Source organism: Hevea brasiliensis, chromosome 15 (genome assembly GCF_030052815.1).
Source record: "Hevea brasiliensis isolate MT/VB/25A 57/8 chromosome 15, ASM3005281v1, whole genome shotgun sequence".
NCBI classification, from domain to species: Eukaryota; Viridiplantae; Streptophyta; class Magnoliopsida; order Malpighiales; family Euphorbiaceae; genus Hevea; species Hevea brasiliensis.
In genome coordinates this window covers 25,968,588-25,983,332 of record NC_079507.1, presented here as the reverse complement: position 1 = coordinate 25,983,332, position 14,745 = coordinate 25,968,588, and the positions used below count along the sequence as shown (strand labels likewise).

The window sequence follows — 14,745 nt, the reverse complement described above, 5'->3', positions numbered from 1 at the left end:
AGATATCGCATATGCTGTTAGTTTGACTAGCAGGTATCAATCCAATCCAGGTTTGGAATACTGGATAGCTGTTAAGAATATCCTTAAGTACTTGAGGAGAACTAAGGATTTATTCTTGATCTATGAAGGTGGAGACTTATAATTGGATGGTTATACTGATTCTGATTTCCAATCAGATATCAATGATAGAAAGTATACCTCTGGATATGTGTTCATTTGTAATGGAGGTGCAGTCAGTTGGAAGAGTTCCAAACGGAGCACGACTGCAGATTCCACTGCTGAGGCTGGGTATATTGCTGCATCAGATGCTGCAGAGGAAGCTGTTTAGATAAAAAAGTTCATGACAGAACTTACAGTGGTTCCTTCCATTGAGTCAGCAGTTCCACTACACTGTGATAATAATGGAGCAGTCATACAGGCTAAGGAACCCCGGTCTCACCAGAAATCCAAATGCATAGAAAGGTGCTACCACATTATCAGAGAAATAGTTGGACAAGGTGATTTAGCCATACAGAAAATAGCGTCAGCTAAAAATCCAGCTGATCCATTCCCTAAGTCTATGTCATAGACTCAGCTAGACTGACATCTTGAGAAGATGGGTCTAAGATATTGTAATGAATGGCTCTAGTACTAGTGGGAGATTGTTAGTAGTATGCCCTAGAGCATATCATTTAGTATGTATCTTGTACATATATTTATTAATAAAAGGCATTTCCACTTTTTCATTTACATAATATATTTATGTGTAATAGAAAAGGTCCATTGATATTTTGTTGAAAATTTTATTCTTAAGTTGTTAAGAATATGAGTGACAGTATTTCTAGTACAAAGTATCATAAATAGGTTCACAATCGAGGATACTTCACAATAAGGACATGACTTATCTAGAAAGATTGTATTCATGTTTGTTCCCAAGTTATTTATATGAGACATAAATAAGATAAAATGGTGAGTCTCATGCCATATGACAAATATGATAGGCACTTATACATGATAAGTAGGCCAAACCAGTGACACTTATGATAAGCACATGGAGTTTACTCTTATTAATGTATTGTCATAAATTATATCAGTGCATATAATCTTTAAACCTGAGATAGCATAGTTATCTTGTATATAGGTGGTTTGAGTTTAATACTGCTTTCATACTTGTACTGTATATGGTATATGGGCATGTGTTGGCTCCTACTAGTTATATATAGAGGTAAGTGTTGATCAAGATGGAATCTGTTCCTCTAAGTAAATAGAGATAAAATCCTATGTTCATTTAATTGTTCTTGATGTTTCAAGTTCCTGGCCAGGACAGAGAGATTTAATCAGAAAAGGGTTTCTGATGAGAAAATCTTTTTAATGAAGAACTGGAATTAAAAGAGAACATAATATTCATAGCAAATGGGGTTTGACATAAATCATGACTCCAGCTTGAGTTGGGATTTTGTAATAAAGAGATTATAGTGCATGGTAACATATGATTATAGGGTTATTTAAGGTAAACCTTATTACTAATTGGGTGGCCATAGCATACTATGCTAGGTGTTAACCATGGTCTATGAGATGCATAAAATAGTTTAGAGAAATCATTTATGGTAAGAAAGAGTTATGATGATATTTAGAGTTGATATCATATCTCATTGCCAATTAGTGATGAGCCTAGTAAGTCACACACCTACGCAAGTAATCACCAAATTAATTATGATTTAATTAATTAATTAAATAGTTTAATTGATTAATTAAATATGTTTGGTTTGCAATTAGATTGCAAAGTCCCTAGCATGACTTGAAACCAAATCTAGATTATTGGATTTATAACATAAGTTAAATTTATATTTAAATTTAAAGTGTTTAAATATTAATTTAATTAATGAGAAATTAATTAATAGAGATTAATTAATTAATTTATATTTGATATAAATTGATTAGAAGAAGAGAATTAATTATTTTGGGTTGAGAACTCAAAATTAAGACACAGGAGCATTTTGGTCATTTCACTGGGTGACATGTGGCACCATGAGATGGTGACACATAGCACTACACATAAGCTTGCCAAATGTCTTTTAATCATGTAAGATGATTAAAAATAAGATTAAATATATGTTTGACTCTTGGCACAATGTGATTGGGTCAATTAAACCTAAAGCCAATCAGAAGGTGACATGTTGCAAGGGTTTTAAGTGGTGACTTAGCTATATAAGTGTTGTTATGAAAAGAAAAATAATACAAGCTACTGCTTTCTCTTTGTGTCACCACCCTTGAAGCTCCCATTCTCTCTTCTTCTTCATCTCTCATCAATTCCAAGAGATTAGCAAACAATCTCTTGAATTAAAAATAGTAGAAATTATTTCTAATGTCCTGTTTACATCTTTAATCTCTTAAAAGGTAAAACTTGATTTTCTAATTAATAGAAAAAGCTTAAGAAGCTGTTCAAGGGCTGCCATAGGTGAACTTGGTGTGGTCAAGCTAGAGGGACAACATCTGGTGTCCTGAAGACGCATCCTAAAGGCACAAATATGCTGCAGTGCATCAAGAGGTTAGTGTATTTGTTCTTAATTTAATCTAGGGTTATAAAATTAATCTGATTAATTTTAAAATCTTAAATGGCAAATACAGATCCAAAAACATATTAAAAGAGTTTTAATATGTTATTTATCATTGAAATCAAATAGATAAAAATAAATCTTGCATGATGCATGTGACCTTAGGTGAAAATTTTTGAATTCAATGGTATAAACTTGTATTTTTCATGCTTCCGCTCCTTCACCTGTTTATATCTGTAATCTCTCAAAAGGTAAAACTTGATTTTCTAATTTATAGAAAAAGCTTTAAAAGCTGTTCAAGGGTTGCCATAGGTAATCTTGGTGTGGACAAGCTAGAGGGAAAACATTTGGTATCCTAGACGCATCCTAAAGGTGTCAAATACACTGCAGTGTATCAAGAGGTTAGTACGCTTATTCTTGATCTAATCTAGGGTTCTAATAATTAATTTGATTAATTCTAAAATCTTAAATGGCAGATGTAGATCCAAAAACATATTAAAAGAGTTTTAATATGCTATTTATCATTGAAATCAAATCGATGAAAATGAATCTTGCATGACGCATGTGGCCCTAGGTGAAAAATTTTTGAATTCAATGATATAAACTTGGGTTTTTCATGCTTCCGCTCCTACATATAACATGTTTATTTTTAAAGAAATTATACATATCCTAGCTCAAATTTTCATTCTAATAAGAATTTAAAGGAAAGAGTCAAGGAATTGGATACTAACTTTACTTGAGTCCCAACTTGAGCTTGTAATTCTTCAATATTTTTCCTTATAATGGCTGCCCCAAGCTTGATCTAGTGATAAGGGTAAATTTTAATGGAGGATGAGATTTATGGTGGAATTTAGTGGAGTTTGGAGCTTAGTGAAGCTTTCATGGAGTTTTCTTTCTTCTCTCTCTCTATGTTTTTGGCTATTCAAAGGTTAAAGATAGCTGTTTAGTTCTTTAATTTTTATCTCCTTTTATTCATGTTTAAGTAGTTTATAATGATGTTTCAAAATTCGGTTGGATGAAAATATTTTAATTGCATCATGCTTATGTCATAAATATGACTTTTATTTTCTTTTCTTTTCTACTCAATTTTAATTTAATTTTTAGCAATATTTATTCACATTTTATATTATAATAATTATTTACTTAACTGGACAAGTCAGCCAAAAATCATCTCTGAAGACAAAATGACCAAAATGCCCTCTGTTTGGCTTATTGAGCCAAAATCGTCTGTACCAATTTAAAAATTTTTCTAAGCATTTTCTTGGCATTCTAATGCTATAGAAACCTCAATGACTCTTCTCTGGAGTCCCAAAAATTATTTTATGAATTTTCTCCCGGGTTTAGGGCTCTTAGCAGCGAGGACCGCAACTTCCAACTAGGTTACTCATCACTAGGGCACTGGCTCATTTAACTTGGTTGTATTTTATTTCTAAAATTTTTTCTAAATTTTTTTTTATTAATATTTGAGTTAATTATGGTTTCTCACTTTAAAATATTTTTCCAGACGTTATAGCTGTCCCGACCAACACCGGTCACCTGAACAGTAAAATGTACAGAATTGCTACAGTGAGGGTGTTACAGTTAATGTGCAAAGTGAGACCAAGTAGTAACTAAGTTGGCCAAGAAATCTTCCAAATAAATGATTAAGTTAGTAATGGTATAATTTTAGAAATTGCATCATGGTTTTCTACTAAAGCAATTATTTGAGAAATTTTAAACATTTACATTGTTAGCTATGGTAGCATGGGAATGATGCATTTGGTTTAAGAGATCTTCTTAAACTAATTATTGAAATATATGATGTTGTAAGTATGTAAATACTTCAGTGGTCAAGAATGGATGTACCTGAGATCATTAGGTTCAAATTTGCATGCTTACTGACTTAGTGGGTTTAACTTAACTAATGCAAGACGATTAAGTCAAATTTTATAGACTTTTAAGGTTAACGTTCATTTCATTTTTTTTTATTTTCATGTGTTTTCATTATTATATTAGAAATCATATTAATTCAACTCAATTCATTAATTTCTATATTTCATCAGGTGTTTTTATGTGGTTATAGAATCAAAGATGTGTTTGGAAGAGATTTGGAGGTCAAAATGTGAAGAATACAGTGCCAGAAGCATTACACGGGCTGTGTAACCTGCCTTGTGTAACTTCCTGGACCCCCTGTAACTCTCTGGAGTGAAGAAAACTTGAAAAATGAAGTGGCAGAAAGTTACACATGGCGTGTATCACTACACGGCCCATGTAAAGTCTCCTGACGGTAATTTTGATGTGACTTATCTTGCTTCCAACTCGACCCGGATGGACTCTTAATGCTTCTAGGACTCTGAAATTAGGGTTTTTACACTAGATATAAATATAAAAAGTCAAAAATTAAAAGGGGAAGGAGAATTTACATTCAAGGATGCACATCAACTTGAAGGGAGGCAAGGGAGAAGCAAGATCTGCGAGATTGCTAGAAGGGATTTTCAGCTGAAGTTCTAAAAGTCCAAGGCTGCAACTCTCCTTATGGGTTCTTTCACTCTATTTTCTTCTCATATCTTCTCTTTATCTTTTTACAAACTTGATTGTAAAACTCACCATGTGCGAATAGTCTCTTTATTCCAGGGTTAGGGTGTAGCACTCTCAATTTAATTATGGATCTTGTTTGATTTTATTTAATACATTGGGAATTTATTGTTTGATTCAATCTCTTGTATTCTTAATGCATGCTATGTGATGTTACCCACCTAGCCATGATTTACGATAATAATTTAAGAACTAAAAGGTGAAGATTAGTATTAGAAAATCAGGATTTTGAACCTAAGAAATCTGACCTAGAGATAGGCTGATGACCATTGTGGAGTTCCAAAATTAATCAAAGATCTTAAAGGGTTTTAATTAATATAATCACCACGAACAGTAGGATTTAGGTTAATTAAAATAAATCTTGAGTGCTTTGAGAGAGGACTTAAGATAACTTAGGATTAATTTCTATCAAAGTAATAATCTCCCAATTATTGAATAAATTAGATTATTCTATAATTGATTGAAGTGTGAACTCCTACCTATAATGTTCTCATTAACTAGTATTTTAGTTTAGATAATTGTTTTAGACTTTATTTCTTTTAGTTTAGATTTAATTATTATTTCTCTATAACTCGATCGTCTAGATAATTAAAATCACTATAGTTTGGTACTCAACATGGTCCTCATGGGAATGATACTCTACTCATCACTTTATTACTTGTTAGCAATCCATGCACTTACGGTGGTTGCAAAACCAGCAACCACAAGATAAACCAAGAATAGATGTACCTGAGATTTTGAGCATTAAGAGCCAAATTAATGATTGAATCTCACATGAGATGTGAAGAGTAAAGTGTTATTCACTTATAAATTGTTATAAATCCAAGAATAAATATACTTAAGGATAATTAACAATTTGAAAGAATTCGATAACTTAACTAGAAATCCACCCCAATTGGGATTTCTGTTTCCTGCTTTGGAAGTGTAGGATTCGCCAAATAAGTGAGAGGACCAATATGATTAAAAGACCATGATCATTTTGTTTAGTTACATGATACAATATACTAATTGGGATCTTGTTATTTTCTATAGTTTAATCTAATAAAATGACAACACAACTATCCAACATTCTTACTGGTATACTTGATAATAATAGGCTAACTGGGCCTAATTTCCTGAATTGGTTGAGAAATCTAAAGATTTTCTTGAATTTGGAGCGTATAGGATACGTTCTAGATTTTAAAGTTCATGATCCTTTACTAGAAGGGGCTATACCAAAGGAACGTGACACTTTAGATAGGTGGAAAGAGCATGACATGCGAGCCATGTGTTACATGTTAGCTTTTATGACTAATGAGTTACAAAAGCAACATAAGAAGATGCAATCTGCATCTAAAATCTTAGATCACCTGTAAGAGTTGTATAGTGAACATAGCAGAAATGCTAGATATGAGATATCTAAATAACTATTTAGGATGAAAATGAGTTAAGGGATGGATGTGGGAGTTCATGTTGACAAGATGATTAGCCTTGTTAAGCAGCTTGAGGCACTTGATTTTACCATGGACTTCACATTACAAATAGATTTGATCTTGCAATCCCTTCTAGAGTCATTTTGATCTTTTATCACAAATTTTCATATGACTAAGCAAGAATGCACCTTCGCTACTCTGCTAAATTTGCTAATTATTGCACAGGATAATATGGCTGGCAATAAAGGGAAAGAAGTTGCTTTAGTAGCTTCTTCTTCTAAAAAGTCCAAGAAGAAGAAAAGCAACAAAAGAAGAAAACTTTTGTCCCTGTTCCTTCTGTCAAAATTGCCAAAAACCAATCCCAGAAGAAAAAGAAGACTGAAGTTGTTGTTGACAAAAGAAAATGTTTCCATTGTCAAGGAACTGCCCAAAGTATTTGGCGTTTCTAAAGAGCAAGAAGGATAAGCCTTTAGAAGGTATGCCCATAACTTGCTATTTAGATTCTAATAATAATCATAGTTTATCTACAGCTTGGGTTTTAGATACTGGTGCAAGTTCTCACATATGTTTTGATATGCAGGAACATCAAGCAATGAAAGCTTGGATGCACAGGATGTTAGACTCCGGATTGGCAATGAAGCAACTGTTGCAGCATTAGCCATAGGGTCTAAATCATTGTATCTAAAAGAACATGTTTTGATTTCAGATCATGTGTTATATGTACCTGATGCTTTTAAAAACATTATTTCTGTATCTAGTTTGACTCGTAATGGATATGAATTTCATTTCATAGATGATATTTGCAATATTTATTTTAGAAATAAAATTATTGGCATGGGTTATTTGTTAGTTATGTCTGCCCTAGATCATGCACTAATCTTGTAACTTATAAAAAACATTGTAAATATTGTAATGGCAATAAACATTTCATTTAAATGTTGTGTATGTATAATATCATATTTATTTGAAATTGTCCATTAGTAATATGTTATATATTCTATTCTTATGAGATAAGAATATGAGTGACAGAATATATGGGACATTTGCTATAAATCAGAGTTCGCAACTAAAGGATATTTTGGTGGGCACATTATATCCAAAGAGATATCACTTTTATTTATCTCCATTGATCAGTATGAGATACTTATATATATGGAATGATGAGTCTCATACCATCTAATATGAGATATCAAGATAAACATAGTGAGCAGTTATGAGATAAGTAGGTCAAACTTGTGACGTACAGATGACATGAACATGGCATTTACTTGAGTCAATAAAATATTATCTATGTCATACTAGTGCATATAATCCTTAGACTTGAGATGACACAGTTGTCTCTTATATGAGTTGTTTGAGTTTGATACCACTTATATATTTGTATTGTGTAAGGATATTTCGGTGTGTGTTAGCTCAGATTGGTCATATGTTGGGACAGGTGTTTAGTCAAGAGGGGATCCGTAGCCTTGAGTAAACAGGGTTAAAAGTCCTATGCAAAGTTGAGTTGTTCTTGATAAGATTAAGTTCCTGGCCAGGACAAATGACTTTGTCAAGAAAGGTGTTTCCCGATGGCAAAGTCTTATATGTCGAGAATGAGATTTTAAATGAGTGTATGAGATTCCATGATAAGGGGTTTGACTCTACCATGATCCTTAATGGGATTGGGACATAATACGGTGATTGGGTGGCCATGGCATGCTATGCTAGGTGTCAATCATGCTCTATGAGATGCCTAAAATGATTTGAGAAATCATTTACGGTTATGGAAGAGCTCCAATGATATTAAGAGTTAATATCGTTTCTCAATGCCAATTAGTAATGAGCTTACTAAGTCACACACTTACACAAGTTAACGACCAAGCAAATGATGATTTAATTGATTAATTGAAGAGTTTAATTAATTAATTAAATAGATTTAGTTTGCAATAAGATTGCAAAGCCCCTAGCATGATTTGAAACTAAATCTTTGATATTGGATGCATAATATAAATTGGATTTATATTTAAAGAGTTTAAATATGAATTTAATTATAAAATTAATTAATGGAGATTAATTAATTAATTAATTTATATGTGATATAAATTAATTTGAGGGAGAGAATTACAATTTGGAGTTGGGAACTCAAAATGCAAACAAGGGCATTATGGTAATTACACATGGTAACACGTGTCACCATGAGATGGTGACACGTAGCATTTATAGATGTGTGCCACTTGTCTTCCATTTATGGAAGATCAATTATTGATGATTTAATATAGGCTTGACAAGTGTCATAATGAGATTAAGAAACATAAAAAGCTAGATTAAATGAGAGCTTAACATGTGGCAACCATTTAATGTCTTTTGTCTTATGTGACATATAAAAGGAGAGAAGAAGACAAAATAGTTAGATTTTATAACGATCGGGCTCCAACCACTAGAGGAATTGGCCGCTTTGGTCATAAGCCTTACGGTTTTGTGCCATAGGTGGAATAGAGAACTTCCCAAAAGGTCACCCATCTTATGATTTCTCTCAAGCGAGCACGCTTAACCCTGGAGTTCTTCCAACTCTGTAGGCCATTCCACCAAAAGGCGCCTCTAGTGATTAGTTCCCCCATTTTATAAATTATTACTTTTTGAACCCAAGGCCATCTCCTTACTTTGCCAATGTGGGAATTGCCAAAGGGAGACGGTCTTAGATTTAAAAAGTAATGATATATAAAATAGGGGAACTAATCACTAGAGACTCCTTTTGGTGGAATGGCCTGGTGAGTTGGAAGAACTCTAGGGTTAAGCATACTTGCTTGAGAGAAATCCTAAGATGGGTGACCTCTTGAGAAGTTTTCCATTCTACCTATGGGACAAAACCGTGAGGCTTATAGCCAAAGCGGACAATTCCTCTAGTGGTTGGAGCCCGATCGTTACAATTGGTATCGGAGTAGCTCGCGTGTCCTCTTGGGCGATGATGGGGCAAACCTCAGTGAGGATGCTGAGTCCCGAAAGGGGGGGAGAAAGGTACCTTAGGCAAATCCCACATCAATAAAGCATTGAGATGGTCTTGGGTTCAAAAAGTAATGATATATAAAATGGGGGAACTAATCACTAGAGGCGCCTTTTAGTGGAATGGCCTGGAGAGTTGGAAGAACTCCAGGGTTAAGCATGCTCGCTTGAGAGAAATCCTAAGATAGGTGATCTCTTGGGAAGTTCTCCATTCCACCTATGGGATAAAACCGTAAGGCTTATGGCCAAAGCAAATAATTCATCTAGTGATTGGAGCCCGATCGCTACAGATTTTGATTTGATCATCCTCTCTCTTTCTCCTTGTTGGATGGCACCTCTCTCTCTCTCCCTCTTCTTCATATTCCTCCATTGATACTTGAAAGAAATCTTATTTCTTTCTTGAATCAAAATACTAAAAATAGTTTCTAGTCTCTCAAATACATCCAATTGAACCCCACCAAAGCTAAACCCCAACAAGAGTGGTTGGCACATCATATGTAACACCCCTATTTGTATAGCCTGGTATATTTCATTGTTCCGGTGATCGGTGTCAGCCCGGACAATTAAGGGGATTAGAACCACATCTAAGACAACTAGATAAGCCTAAAACACAAATAATTAGTAATTGTCAATTAGTTAAGTACAAATAAGAAAAACAAAACATAAGAGGTTAAATGAGCTGAGAGTCACAGCGATGGGTGACCTTCTTGGAAAGGACTGCAAAGTCGATTTAAAATCAAATTTTGAACCGTAAAATGTGACGCTGCGGTCCTTAAGACTATTGCGAACACAGTGGAAAAGAGAAAATCACAAAAAAGAAATGTTAAGCCGGTCAAATAATTAGGTCAGGGATTTGAAAGAAATATGGAATTATTTGCAAACCGGATTGAACTGGCGAGGGGCAATTTGGTCAATTGACCCCTGGAGTTGACTCCTGACCTAACTGTCAAATAAAATCAGAGAAAAGAAAATTTTGGAATTAGGAATTAAATTAAAGAACTAATGGAAAAATAAATAAAAAAAGAGGAAAAAGAAAAAGTGAAAAAGTGATTACATCATGCATGATATCATGCTTAATGCAATAAACCTTATAATTTAAAATTTAAATTTTTAGATAATTTTTGGTCTTACTAAAGGTTAAATATTTAGAAAAAAAAAACAGAAAATCCTTCATCTTCTTGAAATTGCCGTAACCCATCTCTCTCATCCCTCCCTCACCAAATCCTCCATGGAAGCTCACTTTTGAGCTTGAAGACAACAAAATCCCACCATAGAAACTTCATTTACCATAACTAAACCTTGTTTGGGCAACTAGAAAAGAAGGTTCAAGGAAAAGAAAGAAAAAAGGAAGAAGTTTGAAGAGGAAAAAAATTCTACATAAAAATTAGTAATCTAAACTTGAAGTTCTAGTTAAATTAATTGTGTTTATATTTGAATAAACCTAGAAATATACTTAAAATGAAATGAAAACAACTTTGGAGGACTATATGTGAATTTTGGCCAGCCATAGATGTATGAGAATATGATGTGTTTTGAATGAATTAAAAGTATATGTAAGCTTGAATGAGTTGAGAAATGGTGTTGGTATGCTTGGGATCAATTAAATGTAACAAATAAAGTGAATTACGGTTTGAACCTAGGGCTTTGAAAGACAAAAATTGGAAAATTGGTCAAATGGTGTGTTTGACCTTGTTTAAGCTTAAAAATGGTCATATGTGACCAATTGTGGTATGTTGGAAGTGTTGGAATCAAGTGGAGATTCAGATTGGATATGGCCATTATGCAGGCAGCATGACCAAGGTCCTTTTCAGGGGCCAAAACTAAAAATTTACCAACCCAATTGGTTTGAGGCCAATTGGGAATGAAACTAGACACAAAATGGCACATTTTTTATTCAGGAATCATGCCCAAAAAGTGACCATAACATAGTAAACAAATTGGCCAAATCCAGAAGTGAGTGTTCTACCCTGTACAAAAATGACCAAATGAACAGTATTTGCTCATTTTGCCATAACTTGATCTAGGCATGTCTAAATGACCTACAATTTTACTAGTAGAAATCTGAGATATAAGCCTAAAACTTTCATGAAGAACACAAACCCAAATTATGCCCTTAACCAAGTCATTTAGCCACCCAAATTTGGTGACTTAAAACTACTAGAATCAGTTTTGGTGCCCAGAAAATCTGGGTTAGGTCAATCCGGCAGCCATGTTCAAATGGCTATAACTTGAGCTACAAAACTCTAAATGGAGTGATTCAAAAAGGGAAATAAAGTTAAGACAATAAGGAACAAATTCTATGAAGAAAACTAAGCCAAATTCTAACAGTAACATGACCAATGAAATAGTGTAACATAAGATACCAAAACTGAAAATTTGAAATTTTGCCTAAAAGACTTAAGTTTTAAGAAAACAACCAAAACCAACAAATTAGGTAACCAAAATGTGGTACGTGAGTGAAATTAGATTTCCCATACCTATTAAGCCTTAGAAAGTCAACAAATTGACTTGAATAGTATCGTGAATAGTAACCCCAAAATACAAATTTTAAAGAATGTCAAGTTTAGCATATTAAAGCTAGATATAAGTAGATTTGAATTTATTTTTGGAATTATGATAAGTTGTGATACTGAAACACTGTGAAACTGTGTGTTTCAGTGGAAAAGAATATCGGAAAAGAACCCGAGTTGTCGAATCAAGGCCAAGAGGCGACTCGTATAAAGTTTGTGCACAACATAGAATTTCTGTAAATTTTCTTCTGCACATTTTTTTGAATAAATTGAAATATTAAATTGTGACACCATTGTCTTGAAATGTTTACTATGCTTCTGATTTAAATTGTTGAAAGATTAATTATTTGTGTTTGAAATGGGAATAAATATTTAGTAAATTGTTAAGATAGTTTTGAAGCCACAGTGTCATGACCATATATTTGAATACCTCACTAGCATGACTAGTGGGGGAAATCGGTTTCGAATTTTAATTCCTACTCTGACTGAAGTGTTGAGGTGTGTGCCAGTAGAAGAAGAAAAAGAATGGGTTCCCATATATTTGAGCTAGCTAGCCTTGTGTTGTGACTTCTCCTTAGCCTCTGACTATTAAGATGATATTTGTTTCGAATGGCATGATATAACTATGTGTTTTTATGAAATTTGTTTTGAGACTTTTGAAATGAAATTGTTTGGATTAAAATTTTATAAGTCATGTTTTGAATTTATATCTCATGTTCAGTTTAATTTTTGAGTAAATATGATTTAAATTTTGCATAAATATTATTTTAGCATGTTGTGCACCACTGAGTCATAGTACTCAGCGATGGCTATTATTGCTGTTACAGAAATAGAGACTAGAGGAGCAGCAGAGTGAGCTGCTAAGGATTGTGGAGCCACCTTCTTTGAAGTTTATCTGGTATATTTTATACCCTGATTGTAAAAATTATTTTGATGTATGTAAATATATGTAAATGTAGAAAATCGTCATGAGCAGTTGTATAAAGCTTGTAATAAATTTTAGTTTGGATTTTTCTAATGTAAATTTTTGGAATGAAGTGTAATTCCCCTATTTGCATAGTCTAGTATATTTCACTGTTCCGGTGACCGGTGTCAGTCTGGACAATTAAGGGGATTAGAACCACACTTAAGACAACTAGAGAAGCCATAAACACAAATAATTAGTAATATCCAATTAGTTAAGTATAAACAAGAAAAATAGAACATAAGAAGTTAAACGAGCCGAGAGTCACAATGAAGGGTGACCTTTTCGGGAACAACTGTGAAGTCGTTTTAAACTCAAATTTCGAACCGTAAAATGTGACGCTGCAGTCCTTAGGATTATTTGCAAACCGGGATGAATAGGCGAGGGGCAATTCGGTCAATTGACCCCGAGAGCTGACTCCTGACCTAACTGTCAAATAAAATCGGAGAAAAGAAAATTTCGGAGTTGGGAATTAAATTAAAGAACTAATAGAAAAGAAAAGAAAAGAAAAGAAAAGAAAAAGCTAATTACATCACTTTATGACATCAAAATGATGTCAAAATTAATTATTTTAATTCCCACAAATTTTGACCCATTCTAATACATAAAGTAAGTTTTAAAAGACATAAAAATTAAAAAAGAAAATGGTCTTCTCCTACCTCAAAAAAAACGGCAGCCATGGCTCTTCCAAATTCCACCATTGACTCCTACATGAAAGCTTGAATACATGCTTTTAAATACCCATTTGACCCTACCTTACCCCAAATTCTCCCATAAAAACTTGGTTTAATCACTTGAGAAGAAGATTGGTCATCAAAGAAAGAAGAAAAGAAGAAAGAAAATTGGAGAAAAGGGGAGTTAGAAGTTGCTACACAAAGGTTAGTGATTTAAGTTGCAAATGAGTTTATTACTTTTGTTTATAACTTAGTTAACTTAGAAAAATGCTTAAAATGAAATAATAATTTGTTGAGGGATCATGAATGATTTTCAGCCAGCATGTATATGAGAGTGATTTGCATGATTTGAATGGCTTGAATGGGTTTAAGAACTTTAGTTAGTTGAATGGTTAGGATTAAAAGCTTTGAAGGTAGCTAACTGCATGAGGTTAGTGAATTAGGGTTTGGACATTATGGTTTAGAGACCAAAAATGTGAAAAACTTGTAAATGGTGTCTTTAACCTAATTTAAAGTGAAAAATGGTCATTTGTGACCAAATGAGGTGCGTTAGAAGTGTTGGAATTAAAAGCCAATTCGGATTGGATAAGGTCATGTGCTGGTAGCATGACCAAAATCTCCTTTGAGGGATCAAAAATGAAATTTTACATGTCCAATGGATATGGGACCAATTGGGGATGAAAATAGGCACTAAATGACACAATTTTCATTCAGGAAGCATGCCCAAAAAGTGACTGAAACCTAGTGAACAAATTGACCAAAGTTGAGAAATCACAGTCTGCCTTTGCACAACCTGACCAAATGAACAGTATTTATTCATTTGGTCATAACTCGAGCTAGGCAGGTCAAATGACTTGAAATTTTACCAGTGGTTAGATGAGAAATAGATCTAAAACTTTCATGAAGAACACAAACCCAAATTATGCCGTTAACCAAATCAAATTACTGAGCAAAGTTGGGTCATTGAATCTGTAAATTGCAGATTTGCCATTTAAACAGTAAAGTTTTAATGGCTATAACTCTCTCTAGAAAACTCCGATTTAGGTGATTCTTGAACCGATGGAAACCTAAGGCATAGTAGAACATTTCATATGAAGA

At 33.4% G+C, this 14,745-nt stretch overlaps 1 protein-coding gene across 1 annotated transcript in view; it reads left to right on the top strand.

Moving 5' to 3' along the window:
- The first annotated feature begins 6,154 nt into the window (after positions 1 to 6,154).
- LOC110645450 (uncharacterized) overlaps positions 6,155 to 14,745 on the top strand; it is a 118,988-nt gene continuing 110,397 nt past the window's right edge. Inside the window, exons 1-3 of the mRNA XM_058137059.1 lie at positions 6,155 to 6,459; positions 6,941 to 6,996; positions 7,101 to 7,197. Coding sequence (XP_057993042.1) covers positions 6,155 to 6,459; positions 6,941 to 6,996; positions 7,101 to 7,197 — 458 coding nt within the window. The remainder of the gene's footprint in view (positions 6,460 to 6,940; positions 6,997 to 7,100; positions 7,198 to 14,745) is intronic.